The 19,577-nt window shown below is 40.6% G+C and overlaps 1 protein-coding gene across 1 annotated transcript in view; it reads left to right on the forward strand.

Annotated features, from left to right (window-relative positions):
- The window catches only part of NSD1 (nuclear receptor binding SET domain protein 1), a 252,169-nt gene extending 233,527 nt beyond the window's left edge, over positions 1-18,642 (forward strand). Inside the window, exons 17-22 of the mRNA XM_007952943.2 lie at positions 9,290-9,559; positions 10,866-10,982; positions 11,723-11,864; positions 13,566-13,672; positions 15,065-15,269; positions 17,012-18,642. Coding sequence (XP_007951134.1) covers positions 9,290-9,559; positions 10,866-10,982; positions 11,723-11,864; positions 13,566-13,672; positions 15,065-15,269; positions 17,012-18,642 — 2,472 coding nt within the window. The remainder of the gene's footprint in view (positions 1-9,289; positions 9,560-10,865; positions 10,983-11,722; positions 11,865-13,565; positions 13,673-15,064; positions 15,270-17,011) is intronic.
- The last annotated feature ends 935 nt before the right edge of the window (positions 18,643-19,577 follow it).

Raw genomic sequence — 19,577 nt, forward strand, 5'->3', positions numbered from 1 at the left:
CTGACAGATTGTTCTCCTAGGAATTTTGTTTTTAGTTTGCATTATTTTTATTATTTATTTATTTTTTTTACTTTTGCAGTGTTCCCTCTCCTCCCCTCCCACCCCTGGTAAGCAACAAAGAAAGTTGCCTTCCATATATAAATCTTTCTTTGACTTTTTACAATAATGAATTCTAATGCAGTATTTGTTCTTCTGTGACTGACTTACTTAATTCAGCACAATGTCCAATAAGTTCATCCAAATTATGCAGTGCAAAAAAAGACAAGGAGGCCACATGTTCTGACCTTCCTCCCACAGGAGGAAGACAGAATCACCATCAGTAGCCCAAGGCCTAGTCCTGCAAGGCCAGACATGCTGCCTCCCTCCAGCCCTTTCTCCAACCATTCCTCCCAAAGCAACCACCACCTCTCTCCTGGGTTGGATAATTCCTGCAGTGGCCACACAGAACTCACAGATTATGGAGTTTATTAGGGAAGCACCAGGCTGCAATTCAAGTTCAGGAAAAAATGCTCAGTCTCTCTCCCAGCCCACAGTCTCTCTCCCAGTCCACCGTCTCTCAACCAAGTCTCTCACAGTCTCTTCCCCAGCAGTACATGTCCTTCAGTGTCTTATTCAGCAACGCCTGTCTCTTGCGTCTCTTTCCCAGCAGCATGTGTCTCTTTCAGCAGCATGTCTTCCTCAACCATCAGTCAGAGAGAGTTCTGCCTCTAGGAGGCCTCCTTTTGAGCCCGGCAGAGGGCCAAACCAACCAATCATAACAATAGAATTCTAAGCACCTAAGAGTGAGCCTCCCATAACATTGTGTTGTGCCACACCCACCAGAAATAACCCAGGTGGATAACATTTACAATCAGGAGCTCCTCAGTTGCTCATTCCACCACTGAGTACAATGACTTATGGATAGAAAAGTCACACTAAGTAATTCACTACAGTGCATGCAGTATTTTTTAGTTTCTACGTTATTCTTTAGCGTTGCGTCGTGTTCCATTGTGTGTATATACCATAGTTTGGTTATCCTTTCTTCTGTTGATGGGCATCTAAGTTGTTTTCCATCTTTTTGCTATTGTAAATAATGTTGCGATGAACATGGGTGTGCATATGTCTGTTCTTGTCATGGCTCGTACTTCTTTTTTTATTATTATTATTTATTGTGATTTGGGTGAAGATTTACAGAGCAAATTCGCTTCCATACAGCAGTTCACATATACTTTGTCGCATGTCATTGACCACAGTTTACCACAATGCAACAGCTCCCCTCCCACTTCCTCCCCATAGTTACCTCTTCCCCATGTCCATCCCTCCATACTCTCCTGCCCCCTGAGCTGTCCCCCTGTGCATAAGCAGCCCTTCCTTCTCCCATGATTGTTCTCTCCAGGGCGTGTGACTACTTGAGGTAAATGTTTAACTCACATGCATGGCTCGTATTTCTATAGGATATATACCTAATAATGGGATTACAGGATCAAATCATATTTTTTATTCCATCTTTTTAAGGAATCACCATACTGCTTTCTACAGTGTGTGTATCATTTTACAGTCCCACTAGCAGTGTATGAGAGTTCCAACCTCTCTACATCCTCACCAGCATTTATTATTCTGTCTTATTGAACTTTGCTAGAGTTTTCTATAAATATTAGAGATAAATCCCTTGTCAGATATGTCATCGCCAAATATTTTTTGCCAATCTATAGGTTCTCTTTTTACTGTTTCAGAGAAAGTTTGGCGGGGTTTTTTTGTATTTTAGGTGAAAGTTTACAGAGCAAATTCATTTGCCATACAGCAGCTCACATATACTTTGTCTCATGACATTGACTGCAATTTCCCACATTGCAACAGCTCTGCTCCCACTTCTTCCCCATAGTTACCTCTTCCCTGTGTCCTTCTCTCCCATGCACTCCTGTCCCCCAGGTTGTTTCCATGTGCATACACAGCCCTTCTATTCTCCTATGATTGATGTCTCCAAGGAGTGTAATGTAAATGTTCTGCTTATATGCCTGTCTTTTGTTGACTGGAAGCCACAGGAGTGGGTTCAATTCCAGACCTGAAGGGCAACTAGGGGCCATAGTCTTAGGGGGGTTCCACCAGGCTCTATCAGACCAGCAAACCTGGTCCCTTTTATTTTATTATTTATTTATTTATTTATTTATTTTTAATGATTTTGAGTTTTTTTCCACATTGTTCTCCCACTCTATCCAGCAACTCCTAGATAGATCCTCCTCTGAGTGGTTGACAGTGGTACCTGGGCACCGTCTTGTTCTTCTGCTCTTATAGTCATAATAGGCTGAGAATCACATGTTGTGCCAGTCCCTTGGACTAATTGTTTCCATGTATCTTTGGTTTTCTTCATTCTTCTTTGCTCTGGAGGAGAAGAGACCTATTGTTGCATTTAGATGGCTGCTTGCAAGCTATAAAAATCCCAGTTGCTACTCGCCAAAGTAGGATGTGTGGAACAATGTTTTTGAGGTTGATGTCCCCTGCAACCATTGTCCTGAGCCCCCAGGTCCAGCTGCTTGCTCTTTTGGAAAATTCTTTTGAAGCACATAAAAATACAATTTTTAGAAGGTCCCATTCATCTAATTTATCTTCTGCTGTTTGTTCATTCTGGATTATGCTTTATAGTCTTATTTATGCCATAAATTGTTCGTTGTTGTTGTTTTTATGCACCATTGAGTCGGACCCAACTCATAGCGACCCCTCCTTGGGTTTCCAGGGCAGCATCATTACTGAAGTAGATTGCTCCATCTTCCTTCCGAGGAATGGCTGGTGGGTTTGAACCACCAACATTCTGGTTTGCAGTCAGGTGTCTTAGGCAATACACTGGCAGAGCTCCTATGCCATAAATTGTTGTTGTTGTTGTTGTTGTTATGTGCTGTCGAGTCGGCCCCTAAATTTGCCTCTTATTTTTTTCCTTGAGGAACCTTATAGTTTTAGGTTTCACATTTAAGTCTTTGATCCATCTAGAGTTAGTTATTGTGTGTGGTTTGAGGTACAGGTCTTGTTTCATTTTTCTGCAAATAGATACCCAGTTTGCCAGCACCATTTCTTAAACCATCTCTTCCCCATTTAATGGATTTCAGCCCTTTGTCAAAAATCAGCTCACCATAAGTAAATGGATCTATTTCTGGGTTCTCAGTTCTGTTCCACTGGTCTCTGTGTCTGTTGTAGTACTGATCCCAGCCTGTTTTGACTACTGTGACTGTATAGTACGTTTTGAGATCTGGGAGTGTGAGACCTCCTAATTTGTTCTTCTTCAATAGTGGTTTGCTTATTCGAGGTCTCTTTCCTTTGTATATAAAATTAGTGATTGTTTTTTGCATATCCTTAAAGAATGTTGATGGGACCTGGGTTTGAATTGCATTGACTGTATAGATTACTTTGGGTAATGGTGAAATTTTCACAATATTCAATCTTCCTATCCATGATCATGGTATGTTACCCCATTTATGTAGATCTCTCATAGTTTCTTGAAGCAGTGTTTAGTAGTTTGCTTTGTGCAGGTCTTTTGTGTCCTTAGCAAGATTTATTCTCAAAAAAAAATTTTTTTTTGGTAGCTATTTTAAATGGTATTGATTTCCTTATTTCCTTTTCAACAGTCTCTTTGCTTGTGTAAAGGCATCCAACTGATTTCTGTATGTTGATGTTGTGTTCTGCCTCTATGCCAAATCTTTCAATTAGTTCCAGTTTTTTTGTTTTGTTTTGTTTTGCTGAGTCTCTTGGGTTTTCTGTGTACAGGATCATATCATCAGCATATAGGGATAGTTTTACTTCTTCCTTACCAATTTGGATGCCTTTGATTTCCTTTATTGCCTTACTGCCCTGAGTAGGACTTCCAGTGCAGTGTTGAATAGAAGTAGCAATAGAAGGTATCCTTGTCTGGGTCCTGTTTACAAGGAAAATGGTTTCAGTCTCTCTCCATTGAGAATAATGTTGGCTGTTGGTTTTGCATATATGCTCTTTATTATGTTGAGGAATTCTTCTATTCCTTTTTGGTGAGAGTTTTTATCAGGAGTGGGTGTTGAATTTTATCAAATACCTTTTCTGCTTCGATTGATATGATCATGTGGTTGTTTTCCTTTATTTATTTACGTGATCGATGACACTGATTGTTTTTCTAATGTTGAACTATCCTTGCATACCTGGTATGAACTCCACTTGCTCATAATGTTTTGTTTTTTTGATATGTCGTTGGAGTCTATTGGCTAGGATTTTTTGAAGATTTTTGCATCTATGTTCATGAGGGTTATTGGTCTATAGTTTTCCTTTTGAGTGATGTCTTTGCCTGGTTTTCGTATCAAGGTTATGCTTGCTTCATAAAATGAATTTGGGAGGATTCCATCCTTTTCTGTGTTCTGGAATAGTTTCAGTAGGATTGGTGTCAGTTCCTCTGAATATTTGGTAGAATTCTCCAGTGAAACTGTGTGGGCCAGGGCTTTTTTTGTTGGTAATTTTTTGATGACCTGTTCAATTATTTCTTTTGTTGTGGTTCTGTTCAAATTTTCCATCTCAGTTAGTTTAGTTAAGTAGTATGCTTCTAGAAATCTGTACATTTCTTCTAGGTTTTCAAATTAGCTGGAGTGTAATTTTTCATAAACCAAATCACCAAACTACTGCCATCAAGTTGATTCAGACTTAGAACAACCCCCACTGGGTTTCTGATGAGGTAAATCTTTATGGAAGTAGATTGCCCAGTCTTCCTTCTGTGGAGTTACTGGTAGGTTGCAACTGCCATCTTTCTGCTCAGCAGTCAAATGCCTTAGGCAATACACCACCAGAGCTCTCTATGGTTGTTCATAGTATCCTGATATTATCCTTTTAATTTCTTTTGGTTCTGTTGTGATATCACCCAATTGGTTTCTTATTTATGTTATTTGTATTCTCGCCTTTTCCTTTGTTAAATTGCCAGTGGTTTGTCAATTTTATTAATCTTTGGCTGCATTCATTTTTTTCCCCCTTTAATAATTTATGTATTACTTTGGGGGAGAATTTTCATTTTATTATATTAATTCCTCCCATCCAAAAATGTAACGTATCTTTCCACTTACTCAGATACTTTAGGTCTCTTTATATAGGTTCTTTATCTTTAAAATGATTTTGTCACGATTTTATTTTTTTCTTTAATTTTTTATTTTAAGAATTTGTTTTACATTCAACATTACGTGTACATTTAGTTTCACTTCGCATTTACCATCCTCAACCCTAACCCCGTCTCCTCCCCAGTAACCCTCCACCTGTGCCCCTCAGAGTTCTGCACTCTTTTGTGTCCTGCATTTCCTCCGTGGGAACGTTGCCTCTCTGGTGCCTCATGGTTGATTACTCCAAGGGACACATTCCCATAGAGTTTGTGGGTGTGTCACCCTGGTTGAGTGGTCTGCATGTACATCTTGTTTATTACTGGGCTGAGAGCCACCCCTGGGATTGAGTTTTATTCCAGGCCCAGAAGGTATCCCAGGACCATAGTACTCGGGGTCTTACCAGACTCTACCCAACCAGTAATTCTGATCATTATCAAGTTTTTGGATTTTGTTCCACGTTTTTCCTCCCACTCTATCCAGATCTCCTGATTTGATCCTTTCCTGAGTGGTTGGCATTGGTAGCTAGGCACCATTTAGTTGTTCTGGTCTCAAGGGCCATCATGTCCTAGGGCTGATTGCTTCCAAATGCGCTTGCTTTTTGTACTCTGCTTCACTTGTGACGATAGGAAAAGTGCATCTTAACTTCATTAGCTGCATCTTAGATGGCTACTTGAAAGCTTGTAAAACCCCAGTTGCTACTCACCAATGTAAGATGAGGAACAAGTCTATTACGTATTTTGTTGTGCTAATTGAGTCTGGTGTCCCCCAGTACTATGGTCCTGAGTCGGTAGATCCATTGGATCTCTCTTCTACAGTGTCTGGTTGTCTGTGCAGGTGCATAGATTTTTATTATTGTTATGGTTTTCCTTGTCTCTTATTACAATTTTTGTGTTAAAGTCAATTTTATCACAAATTAATATTGGCACTCCTGCTCTTTTATGGTTGCCATTTGCAACCTTTGATGTTTAGTCTCTTGGTGTCTTTTTAAGGTGTGTTGCTTATCCACAGTTCTATCTTGCAGTTGTCTTGACTTCCTCACCATTTAGAAGTTCTGTAACTGCACATTTTTTTCCCTCATTTAGGTTTGTAGTTGTCCTCATTTGCAAACTGATGTGTGTTTCCCTGTTTACAGTCTTGTAAGCTTACTTAGTTTGGATACTTCCATAACTGTGTTGGTCTCTGGGTTATGTCATCATGTACGTTAATAATCGGTGGTTGTTTCTCTTTCTACAGGATTCCCTTTACCTTCTCTTGTAAGGTCAGCCTGGTTTTTAAAAATTCTTTTAGTTTCTCCTTGTCTGGAAATGTCTTAATTTCATATTTGAGGGATAGTTTTGGTGGGCATATAATATTTGGTTGGAAATTTTTTCTTTCAGCATTTTATATATACCATCCCATTGCCTTTTCATCTGTATGGTTTCTGCTGAGAAATCAGAGCTCAGTCACATTGGTTGCCCTTTGTAGGTAACTTTTCATTTTTCCTGTGCTGCTTTCAGGATTGTTTCTTTGTCTATGGTTTTGATGAGTTTGATGATGATATGTCTTGGTGAATTTCTTTTCGGGTCTATCCTGTTTGGGACTTTTGGACTTCTTGAATGGATATATTCTCATCTTTCATCATATAAGGGAAATTCTCTTCCAAAAAATCTTCTACTGTTTTCTCTCTGGTTTTATTTCTCTCATTTTATTTCCGGTTTTATTTTTCTCTTCCTGTTCTGGAATTCCAATGACATGTAGGTTATTCCTCTTGATGGTATTCCACATGAACCTTGTTGTTTTGTTGTTATATGTTGTTGAGTCAGACCCGACTCATAGCGACCCCTCCTTTGGTTTCTGAGGCAGTATTACTACAGAAGTAGATTGCCCCATCTTCCTTCCGAGGAGTGGCCGGTGTGTTTGAACCGCCAGCCTTCTGGTTAGCAGTCAAGTGCCTTAGGCACTACGCTACCAGAACTCCTACATGAAACTTAGACTTTCTTTTTTTTTTTAAGTCTTTTTTTCTGATTGATCCCTTTCCAAAGAAGTATTGAGGTATTTGCTATTTGCCTTCAATCTCACTAATTCTGTATTCCATTGATTTTCTTCTACTCCTTTGCCCGTTTAATGTGTTACCTATTTCTGAAAATTTAGTCTTCTAGATTTCTGTCTGGATTTTGTATCATTTCTAATTTTTCATTTATTTTGTCATTTTTCATTTATTTTGTTCTTTTATTGACTTCTGGTTTTGTTCTATGGTTTTCCCTATGGTTTCCTCAATTCTGTCAGTGTTTTCCTTGATCTGTGTCTCAATCTATTGAAGATACCTAAATATAATTCTTTTTGAATTTTTTATCAGGGAGTTTCAATGCTGCTGCTACCTCAGGGATCTTTTCTAGGTTTGTATCCTCGTCCTTTGGTTCTACTATTTTATCTTGCTTCTTTTTTGGATTGTGATGGTGCCAAAGAGGCAAGGAGGCCGCATCTTTTGACCTCCTCTAACCCTACAAGAGGAAGACAGAATCACCATCAGTAGTCCAAGCCCTATTCCTGCAAGGCCAGACATGCTGACTTCCTCCAGCCCTTTCACCAACCCTTGGACCAGCCGTTCTTCCTGGAGCGCCCACCACTTCGCTGCTGGGTTCAGTAATTTGCTGCAGTGTCCACAGAGAACTCACAGATTATGGGGTTTATTAGGGAACAGCAGGCTATAATTCAAGTTCAGGAACACACTTTGTCTCTTTTAGCCCTGTGTGTCTCTCCCAGCAGTGCATGTCCCTCACATTTCTCTCTCAGCAATGCGTGTCTCTTATGTCTCTTCTCTCAGCAATGTGTCTCTCGTGTCTCCCAGCTGGTAGTGAGAGATTCCTTCTGCCTCTAGGAGGGCTCCTTTTGGGCCTGGCAGAGTGACCAAGCTAACCAGTCCCAACATAAGAATTCAATACACGTGAGAGAGAGTGAACTTCCCAGAAAATTACATGGTGCTGCTCCCAACAGAAATACCCTAGTTGGATAACTTTAACAATCAGGACCTACTAAGTTGCTCACAGCAAATTCCACCAAGGAGTTTACAAAGACTTAGGGCTAGAAAAGCCATACTGTGTAATTTACTACCCTGCAGATGGTCTGTTGTCTCCAAGACATTGTGACATTTTTGTGTTTATATTTAAATTGGTGATTGTATGTTGGAGTGATTTGCCCAAGGTTTTCCTTTTCATTGTTTTGTTTGTATGTCATCTGAGTAAGCAGGGTACTGTTCTCCTCTATTCCCTAGTTGGGAGCAATTACACATTTACCACCTATCTCCTTTCTAGTCATCAGCCTCCTGTATGTCTGTGTTATCCTTGGCAAGAGGAGACTTTTCTTAGGTCTCTGGATCTCAATGAGAATGCTATCGCTTTAAAATCCAAAATTGTTACCACTTGCAACATTTAAAATCTCTCAGTTTGTCTCCTTCTTTGTTGTTTCCCTTTTTAGTCATCATCCCCAGCACAGTTGTCCATGCAGCCCTTGGTGAGCAGGGCCAATTTTTAGATTTATTCTCAGGGCCTAACACCACTTGGAAATATTCAGGTTATTGTCCATGCCATCAGGATAGCTCACAGTCTGCAGCTCTATTTGTCTCCTTATTCACTATTTTCATCCAGGTTTTTCTACTAGGTGGTGTTTAATCTACTTCTGTATCGTTCCTTTCAAAGCTCAGGACTTCAGGATATCTTCTGTGTCTGTGTCAATTGGTTTCTCTTTTCTTTGTTGAATAGTGTCTGTTTAGCTTGTCTGCCTATTCCTCCATCTTACCGGAAGTCCTTGTTTGCACTTTTAAGTCCTTAATCCATTTTGAATTTGTACGTGGATCCTGTTTCATTTTTCTGCATGTGGAATGTCAATTTTCCCACTCAAAAAAGATTTTATGCCAATAATTAGTGGAAATTTTCATATAGCGTGTAAAGTGTTACCACCCTGTGGCAATAGCAGAAAGCCAGTTTAGAAATCAGTTAGCCTTTCACCTTTGAAATTAAGACTTTTTTTTAAAATGAATTTAAGAAAAAGTTTTTTTGTGGGATTCATATTTTGTATGTCAAATAGGCTTTATTTTTATATCAAACTATCCAAATCTTGATAGTTGTAAATCGTGTAAGATGTGGAATGCAACTTCAAGGACAAAAAATCTTCCTTTTTCAGACCCTAAATGGTCTTTTATTTACTTGCCTTGTGTACTATGTTGTGTGCTTCTTCTCCAGGTGAATCGTCCTATTGGCAGGGTACAGATCTTCACTGCGGACTTGTCTGAAATTCCTCGTTGCAACTGTAAAGCTACTGATGAGAACCCTTGTGGAATAGACTCTGAGTGCATCAACCGCATGCTCCTTTATGAGTGCCATCCTACAGTATGTCCTGCTGGAGGGCGCTGCCAAAACCAGTGCTTCACCAAGCGCCAGTATCCAGAGGTTGAAATTTTCCGCACATTGCAGAGGGGCTGGGGCCTCCGTACAAAAACAGATATTAAAAAGGTGAGGGAAACTTTTCTGGATTACTAGGATTTTCTTGTTCATTGCAGTTTTTAACATGATTAATTTTTCTTGAGTATGAGAAAATTCACTATAGAGGAAAATTAAGCATTTAGGGATTAATATTATTTGGTCTCACCTTTTCCTTCCTAAGTTTGGATGCTTGTGAGTGGACGGTCTTCTTTGTCTCTAAAGTTCTCAATATTGATCCTGTTTACTATGTTTGAGGATTAAGGAAAATAAGGAAGTTCATGGAGTTGTTATGTCTTTATTTGCTCTTTTGTGAAAATCCTGGAACCAGTAGGATATAAGTATGTGATAGAGGTGTTAATCACCTATTAATGAAGGAAAAAATAGTTTTGGGTTCATGGAACGTTAAGGAGAAGAGTCTTTCTCTAATAAAAGTATGGTAACATTTTCAGCTTGAAACTTGGAAGGAGCTGTACATTGCTAATAAATTGACATATTATATGCTCTGTGTAAAATAAACTTTATTTGACATCCTAGTAAATTAAACCTTATTCTTTTATTCTTTCTGAAGAGCTGTATTAAAGTTTGTTTTATAGGAAAAGCAGTGAATATGGTTTAGTTTCTTACTCATTTGCTAAGTAGTTATTACAGATTTATTCTCATCCAGATGTAGTACCTGGGATGCAACAATCAATACAGAAAATATATATTCCATTCTTAAATGAAATTTACATTGTAGAGTCAGGGAGACAGACATTGAACAACTAATCACTCAATATGGAAACATTCAGTGCTTTGGAAGCTTGTGGCAAAGGGACTGATATTAGTCTGTCTCTGAGGATATAATTTTAAATTGAGATTTGAAATACAAGTAGTTGTTGGCTCAGAAAGTGAAAACAGTACAAGTAGAAGGACAGCATGTTTGAAAGCCAGTGTAGTTGTAGTGTCATGTGTAAGGACAGTGGGGAGCAGCCAGGGCACGTTCCAAGTAAGAATCCAGTTCAAGGAAATGAACTCAGGTTCCTGGGCTGGTATATTGTTCAATTGTCTGTATCTCTTGTGTAATGGAGCCTTAGTTTGCTTGCTAATCATTCCATTCTATCTGTTCTTTAGTGTCTGGTGTATCCTAATCTTTCTGGTAGTAGGAATGGGAAGGTGGATTTCACTGTCAGATAGTTGAGCCATATTTAAAGTTATTTCTGAATAAACTTTTTTTTTTTAATTAATTACATGCACATAATCTGCTTAAGAGAATCTGGCATTTTCATCTTTTTAAAAGTGAGATGTGTAAACCCAGTGAATTTTTTGCCATTAAGTCAAGAGTTATTTCTTGTTCTAGGGTGAATTTGTGAATGAATATGTGGGTGAGCTAATAGATGAAGAAGAGTGCAGAGCTCGAATTCGTTATGCCCAAGAACACGATATCACTAATTTCTATATGCTAACTCTAGACAAAGTAAGTAATGGAAAGTATGCAAATTACAGGAATTTAATGATGAGCTTTATTTTATTGGTGTCTAGGAATGTATTGGGGACTTAATCCTAATTTCAGCATTCTAGTGTGTTTATTTTCTGTATGTCTGAAATTCTACTTTGTATCTTAATATTAGATGCCACTAGCTTTTTTTTTTTTTCTTCCTTCCCACTAGCCTTTATAACAGAATCCTTTTCTGATTTATAACTTCACAGACATGCGTCAAGTTGTACACTTATGTGTTATGATGTCCTTACTTTCAGGTATTCTGATTCACTTGGTCTGAGATGGGGCATGGACATTAGTATTTAAGTTTCCTTAGGTGATTTCAAATTTGTAGCCAAGGTTGAGAATGGCCTAATTACAGGGTGGGACAAGCTGTTGCTGCTGCTGCTGCTGCTGCTGCTTCTGGGGCAGTGTTTCTCAAACATTAGCATATATCATAATCATCTGGTGAGCTTATTTATATCACACGTCGCTGGGCCCTACCTCAGAGTTTCAGCTTCGGTGTATCTGGAATAAAACCCAAGAATTTTTATTTCTAACAAGTTCCCAGATGGTGACACTACTGCTACTAGTACAGGGACTACAGTTGGAGAATTACTTCTCCAGGGGATTCATTAAAGAGGAACTCTACCTTGTTATAGAGCTTAATCATAATTTTAATCAACTATATCAGAGATCTCAGGAAGTCTGATGAGTAGCTTCTCTTGGGATTGTAGGACCGGATCATTGATGCTGGTCCCAAAGGAAACTATGCTCGATTCATGAATCATTGCTGCCAGCCCAACTGTGAAACACAGAAGTGGTCTGTGAATGGAGATACTCGTGTTGGCCTTTTTGCCCTGAGTGACATCAAAGCAGGTAAGATTAAATTAAGGATGTGTGAAATCTGGAGCTGAATAAACTGAACTTTAGGTTTTGTCATCTAAAAATTCCATATCTCCTGAACTCCAAAATGAGGTATGCAAACTTTTAAGGATACATGAAGACTTTTCAGGGGGTATTTTGGCTCATAGGGTCGCTATGAGTCTGAGCTGACTTGATGACACCTAACAACAGCAGCATTTTGACTTGGATGGTTTTAAGGAAATAAATTTCCAGACCTTTCACTTTTATATGAACTCTCCAAAAATTGGTCTGCCTGAAGCACCAGCTGTCCAGGTATCCTTTCTCACCTTAGCTTTCACAGTTGCCCTTCTCTCATTTTGCAAACTCAACCCTGACTCCTCCGAGTCTTCTTAAGGGCTGTAGGCCCTCACCTTTCAAACACCACAGAACCTGACATTGGAGGAATGCGTAGGTTCTGCCTTAGTCTGTCTTTGTCTCTAGGAATTAGAATGTAGCCAAGTGGTTGTATTAAGGACAAATACTAAGATGTTCATTTGACTTGAAAGTCTGATAAAGTTGAATGATTTGACAGCAAAGTTATTTTTCATATATTTAAAGAACTAACTAAAAAATGTAGTTTCAATGTTTTGATTGTTGTTGGTGTATTGTTGTTTGCACTCGAGTTGGACCCAACTCATAGTAACCCCTCCTTGGGTGTCCGAGGCAGTATCACTACAGAAGTAGATTGCCTCATCTTCCTTCCAAGGAGTGGCTGGCTGGTTTGAACCAGCAGCCTTCTGGTTAGCAGTGAAGTGCTTTAGGTACTACGCTACCAGAGCTCCCAATGTTTTGATTAGATTATACACACACACGCACACACACACACACACACGATACCCTTTTCTAAACTTTATAAATCTTGAAATGTACAAAGACGGACACAGTTTTTTAAAATGAGTTTCTCCATTTCAAAAATGAGCTACTCAGTTCTCAGCATTACATGTCTTGACCCAGCAACGTCACGATGTAATTGTGATGTGAAGCCAAGAGTGACATCTGGTCCAGAGCTGTCTATTCTTACTCTGTACTGAGATGGTTCTCCCTTGGCTTCTGCTAAGGAAGATATTCTCACCTTGGCACAGATTGACAGGTTTTCTTCATACTTGCAACCTAGTGTCTGGCACCTTGATGTACAATAAGTTGCATATTTTTATTTTATTATTATAAATTAATGTATTTTGAACTTGTATCGGGGGGAAAAAAACTTGGTAATTAACACCTGTCGTTGTTATGTGCCATCGAGTCGGACCCGACTCATAGCAACCCCTCCTTGGGTTTCCGAGGCAGTATCACTATGGAAGTAGATTGCCCCATCTTCCTTTTGAGGAGTGGCTGGTGGGTTTGAACTGCTAGCCTTCTGGTTAGCAGTCAGGTGCCTTAGGCACTACGCTACTAGAGCTCCCAATTAAAACGTATAGTAAAAGTTATTTTAACTATTCCTTATAAAGTCATTTTAAATTTTTTGTTATTTAATTGTAGTAGCTGATTAATAGTTTTTCAGGATTATAATTTATTAATACAGTAGGATTAGACTTAATAAATTCTCTTTTCTGTCCTTTTTTTTTTTAAATGTCAATCAGTTCTCTTAGAAGTCACTATCCTTTGTGATTATTACAAATATAATATTATTAAAGCTATGGATATTAATGAACATTTTCACATTCTCTTATACAGGCACAGAACTTACCTTCAACTACAACCTGGAATGTCTTGGGAATGGAAAAACTGTTTGTAAATGTGGAGCCCCAAACTGTAGTGGCTTCCTGGGTGTAAGACCAAAGGTACAATCCTTCCAAACTTCTGCATTGGAAATACTGGTGCAGTATTCCTCTCCATACCAGTATCAGGGCTGGGTCTTTGTCTTTAGGAGATATTTCTGAAATTATGACATTGAACAGATGTTAATAGAGCCATTGGCAATTTACTTCAGTATACTTGTGATTAATTTGGTTACATAACTGAAGATTTTTGGGTATTGTTGAAGTGTTTTGAGAAATTTGACTATATTTGACAATAGCCTTCATACTTAAGAAGCTGTAAGGTGAAAATAGAAATCTGGTCACTGATCTCCTTCACATCTCCTAATAAACTACTTAGGTGCATTTAACCGATTGTAATTCTATATTGAGAGTCATTTACAAATCTGTATACTGCTTTTCTTAAATATTCTAATTCTTCCTTGCTATAACATAGTCTTTTAACTAACGTTTTTAGGGACTATTTATTTTTCCATATAATGAATAGGACCAAAATAGATGAACATCTGATGATTCCATATTTCTCTATCCTATGTAAAAGCACACAAAAAACTGAAGTTTAATTTTGTTGCAGAGTATACTGTGCAGTGACTCCAACTGGGTATTTCCTGTTACGCTTTTTTGATTATGAAGCTTAGCACTAAGTACTTAATAAAGGCTAATTAGCATAGAAGCCAGTAAGAAAGTGAGTTACTCATTTTAAGCATTACCACATGAAGATAAAGAACATGCATTAATTACTCTTCTATCTTCTTACATAAGAAAAGTCATCTTTAATTATATTGGGTTTTCTTTTTTGTTTGGTTGGTTAAATGCTCTTTTTCTCAGCTGACTTGTTTCCTATAAATTAGTAATTGACTTCACCCATTAGTTAAAAGTGTTAACTGTACTAGGGATATCAGTTCTGCCTCCTTGAGGTCTATATAGGGCAGCGCTTCACATGTGAATCATTGAGAGAAATGCTTGAAAAGTTTAGAAATGAAAGCAAATCACCGTGGACTAGGAGTAAACATGGCACTCTTAGAATAGAAGACACTTAATTAAGCCTTGGATTATTGGTCCTGGATGTTTCTAGGCTAATGGGAATAGGAATAAGAGGAATAATGGGATGAAAACCATAGGATCTGATGACAAAGTGTGGGCTGCAGGAAATGTTGAGGAAACCTGCTGGTTGCACCATGGTCTGGCTTGGGGAGTGGTAGAACTTAACCTAATTTGACATAAAAGTGGTGATTAATGCTACCAGTTATTAGTACTGATAGTGTGCCTTGTCTGCCTTTTATCTTTACAACGGTCCGATGGTGACTATCTTTCCAGAGACAGCTAAGAGAGAGGATAGGTAACCTGGTCACCATGGTACAACTATTGTATTGATAGAAATAAACAGAATGCTGACTCTGAATATCTGGTTTCTAGAATCAGCCCATAGCCACAGAAGAAAAGTCCAAGAAATTCAAGAAGAAACAGCAAGGGAAGCGCAGAACCCAAGGTGAAGTAACAAAGGAGCGAGAGGATGAGTGCTTCAGCTGTGGGGATGCTGGGCAGCTCGTCTCTTGCAAGAAGCCTGGCTGCCCAAAAGTCTACCATGCAGACTGTCTCAATCTAACCAAGCGCCCAGCAGGTTTGTGCCAAAATTCCTCTGAGCGCTGCTTATTCTCTGTCAGAATTCTCAGGACCTCATGCTGTTAACTTCAGTCTGGAAGAAAGTGTCCTTTGGTTTTCCATGCGTAGTGTTGAAGGAGTATGGTCTAGTTCTCATTCTTGAAATAAATGACAAGAAATGTCTGGAATATTAGGTCACAGAAAAGACAGGAACTCACCACTGCATGAAAGTGACATTTATGTCATTTCATCCTCACAGCAACCCACTGAAGTAGGTCTTCTCTTCATGGTGTAGATGATAAAACTGAAAGTCAAGACTGGTGAAATGACTGGTTGGTCTTATCAGAGCAGACAGATAGAGGCGTTAGATTGAAAGCTGGGGTTTCTGGCTTCATGGCCTTTCTGGAGGAAAAAGATGGAACACAGTGGAGCCTTCAGGCCCTTTTAGTCAGTGAGACCTGTACTGACACCCTATCAATCTTCCCTTTCTCCCGCCCTGAGCCACTTCCATTGTAAAACCTAAAAAGCAAACTTACTATCATCAGGTCGATTCCAACTCATAACAACCCCCTTTGTTTTTTCTAAGGCTGTAAATCTGTATCAAAGCAGGCTGCTTCATCTTTCTCCTACAGAGCAGCTGTTGGGTTCAAACTGCCAAAGTTTTGGTTAGCAGCCAAATGCATTAGCCATGGTATGACCAGAGCCCACCCTTTACTTTATAAAGTAGACTCTTTCTCTGGGGGTGATGTGAGTGTATCTGTGCACACCTGAGATAGCTGCTGAGCAGATGTGGTTCACAGTAATTTGTGGTTGGAGAAGTCACTGACTTTGGAGTGGTGATTTGGGGTTAGAGAATTTTAGGGATATGGATATGCCATCTATTTTTAGGGATAAAGGAGAGAAACCAGAAGGATGAGATTATACTAACTAGCCTACTTTCCAGAATTGCAGAGAGAAGAACTTTGGGGTTGGAATGAAAGATTTTTGTCCCTGAATTGACTTTCCCTCAATGTGCTAGAGTAATGAAATAACGGAAATTAGGTAGCATTGACCTGTTAGTGCCAGGAAATGAAATGAGGAGTCATTTCAGAATTGGTCAGTCAGGACTGTAGCTTTCACAGGTTGTGACGGAACTGATCTTGCCTGTGAGCTAAGAGTGAAGTTTCACATAGATCATTGGTAGGGAGATGAAGGTGGAAATACTGTCCATGGTAGCAACATGAAATAACGGAAATTCGTGAAATAATAGAAAGTTAGCTTTGGATCTTGTTCACAGTTCTGTGTGGACAGTGCTGGTAGATTTTTGTGCTATTTCGAGATTTAAAACTAAGCAAAGGTAAACTGTATATCTTTTGTATATCTTGTATACCTTTTTCCTATCCTTGTTAGTAACCAAGTAAACTGGAGTGTAAATATTTAAAGGCTGAATAAGACAAAAAGTTAGTATTGGGGGGAGCTTTTTGTTTTATTGTTTCCCTTCTCTTCTTTGGTTGGAATAGTCATAGAAATATAGACTTAGTCCTCCACTATATTTAGTGGAGTATATTTAGTTTATACTTAGTTTCTATTTGATACTTCCCTATTTTTATGTGTTGTTTTGTACAGAAGAGGAAACTGAAATTCTAGGGAAAGGGAGCAATCAGGTAAATGGCATAAATGCTCTGAAGAAGGTAGCAATTTGAAAGAGGCTTTGAAATTCCTTAAGGCCACAGATGGCATATCTTATTTTCCTAAGCTTTTGTTTTACTCTTATATTTTCAGGAAAATGGGAGTGTCCTTGGCATCAGTGTGACATCTGTGGGAAGGAAGCAGCCTCCTTCTGTGAAATGTGCCCCAGTTCCTTTTGCAAGCAGCATCGGGAAGGAATGCTCTTCATCTCCAAACTGGATGGGCGTCTGTCTTGTACTGAGCATGACCCCTGTGGGCCCAACCCTCTGGAACCCGGGGAGATCCGTGAGTATGTGCCTCCCCCAGTACCGCTGCCTCCAGGCCCAAGCTCTCACCCAGCAGAGCAATCATCAGGAATGGCTGCTCAGGGGCCCAAGATGTCGGAAAAGCCACCTGCTGACACCAACCAGACATCGTCACTGTCCAAAAAAGCTCTGGCAGGAACTTGTCAGAGGCCACCGCTGCCTGAAAGACCTCTTGAGAGAACTGACTGTAGGCCTCAGCCTTTAGATCGGGTCAGGGACCTTGCTGGGCCAGGGACCAAACTCCAATCCTTGGGATCCAGTCAGAGGCCAGTGGACAAGTCTCCTGCAATAGCAGGACCAAGACCCCAGCTCTCTGACAAACCCTCTTCAGTGACCGGCCCAAGTTCCTCACCTTCAGTCAGGTCCCAACCACTGGAAAGATCTCTGGGTACGCCTGGCTCAAGGCTGGATAAATCAATAGGTGCTGCCAGCCCAAGGCCTCAGCCATTGGAGAAAGCCCCAGTCCCTGCTGGCCTGAGACTTACACCGCCAGACAGACTCCTAATCACCAGTGGTCCCAAAACCCAGACTTCAGACAGGCCCCTTGACAAATCCCATGCCTCTCTGTCCCAGAGACTCCCACCTCCTGAGAAAGTACTATCAGCTGTGGTCCAGACCCTTGTTGCTAAAGAAAAAGCACTGAGGCCTGTGGACCAGAATACTCAGTCAAAAAATAGAGCTGCTTTGGTTATGGATCTCATAGACCTAACTCCTCGCCAGAAGGAGCGGGCACCTTCTCCTCAGGAGGGCACACCACAGGCCGATGAGAAGATGCCAGTTTTGGAGTCAAGCTCTTGGCCTGCTGGCAAAGTTCTGGGGCAGATGCCTCGAGCTGGTGAGAAGGGTAGCGTGTCAGACCCTGTACTCTCACCACCTGGGAAAGCAGCAACCCCTTCAAAGCATCCCTGGCAAGCTGTTAAATCACTCTCCCAACCCAGACTTCTTTCTCAGCCTCCTGCCAAGGCTTTTTTATATGAGCCAGCAACTCAGGCCTCCGGAAGAGCACCTGCAGAGGCTGAGAAGACCCCAGGGCTTCCCAGCCAAGCCCCAGGCTTGGTGAAGCAGATGACTGGAGGCCAGCAACTACCTGGACTTGCTGCCAAAGGGACAACACTGAGTGGGCAGTCCTTCAGGTCTCTTGGGAATGCCCAAGCCTCTCTCCCCACTGAGGAGAAATTGGCTACCACAGAGCAGAGTCCCTGGGTCCTAGGAAAGGCCTCCCTGGGACCAGGGCTCTGGCCCATGGTGGCTGGACAGACACTGACACAGTCATGCTGGTCCTCTGCGAACACACAGACATTGGCACAGACTTGCTGGTCTCTTGGAAGAGGGCAAGACCCTAAACCAGAGCAAAATACAGTTCCAGCTCTTAACCAGGCTCCTTCCAGTCACAAGTGTGCAGAATCAGAACAGAAATAATACTAGTAAACATCATGGCCAGACAAACTGCCCCCAGGGTACCATTTGGGGAGGGAAAATCTTTTCGTTTCCCCCTTAAAAAACAGACATACCCCCCAACACTTTTCCATTGTTATGCTTTCCTTATATCTCAACACTCAGAAACTCTTGTGACATTAGCTAGTGGGGGCTTATGGTTGTGTAAACCATGTATGGAAATCCAGGTAGGCCCCAGCCAAGGGGACAGACAGACTTGGGTCTCTTTCCCACAACCTTTACACATGGTAAACTTGAAATAAAAGTCCACTCTGGAGTCAAGCATGGAATTCAATTCCGCTGGTGAGGTTACAAGGTAGGGGGCTCGCAAAGCTGTTTTCCCAGCCCTACAGAGTTCCATTGAGGGCAACTGAAGAATCTTGGGAGGAAATGATGTTCAGTGGCTCATGTGTGCTAGGCCAGTGCTAGTCCATTACACAGAGATAAGTAAGGCCTGATTCCTGGGAGCCTAACATGTCTGCCTGGCTTCCCAGGCTGCCCAGAACCTTTAACCAGGAAAAAGGAGGGGAAAAAAAAAAAAAATGCTGAGGGCCATGGATCTCCTGACTCAAAAGAAATGCTCTTTGTGGACTGAGAAGTGATTGTGTTTAGTAAATGTCTCCTGGTTGGGGTGTGCCTGAGGATGTGTACCTGTAAGAACACTCACAAGTATCTCCTCTGTAGAGGAGAGGTTGCTGCATCAATGCTAAGTGGGGCTGTTGCTGAGGCAGCCACTGCTGATTCCATCTGGGCTGTGCAGGCTCTGAAGATCTGCTTAAGATTGGTGGATGATCTGGTTAAGGGGATCTGGGCTTTAAGAGACTGTAGCTTTCCAGAAGCAGAACCAGGCAATTGGCAAGCTTACCTTTCTTTTCTACCGATTCTTCTTTTTACATGAATCCACCCCATTCCGGGAGCTC

This window comes from Orycteropus afer, unplaced genomic scaffold (genome assembly GCF_000298275.1).
Source record: "Orycteropus afer afer isolate SDZICR_OR568_19922 unplaced genomic scaffold, OryAfe1.0 scaffold00366, whole genome shotgun sequence".
NCBI lineage: Eukaryota > Metazoa > Chordata > Mammalia > Tubulidentata > Orycteropodidae > Orycteropus > Orycteropus afer.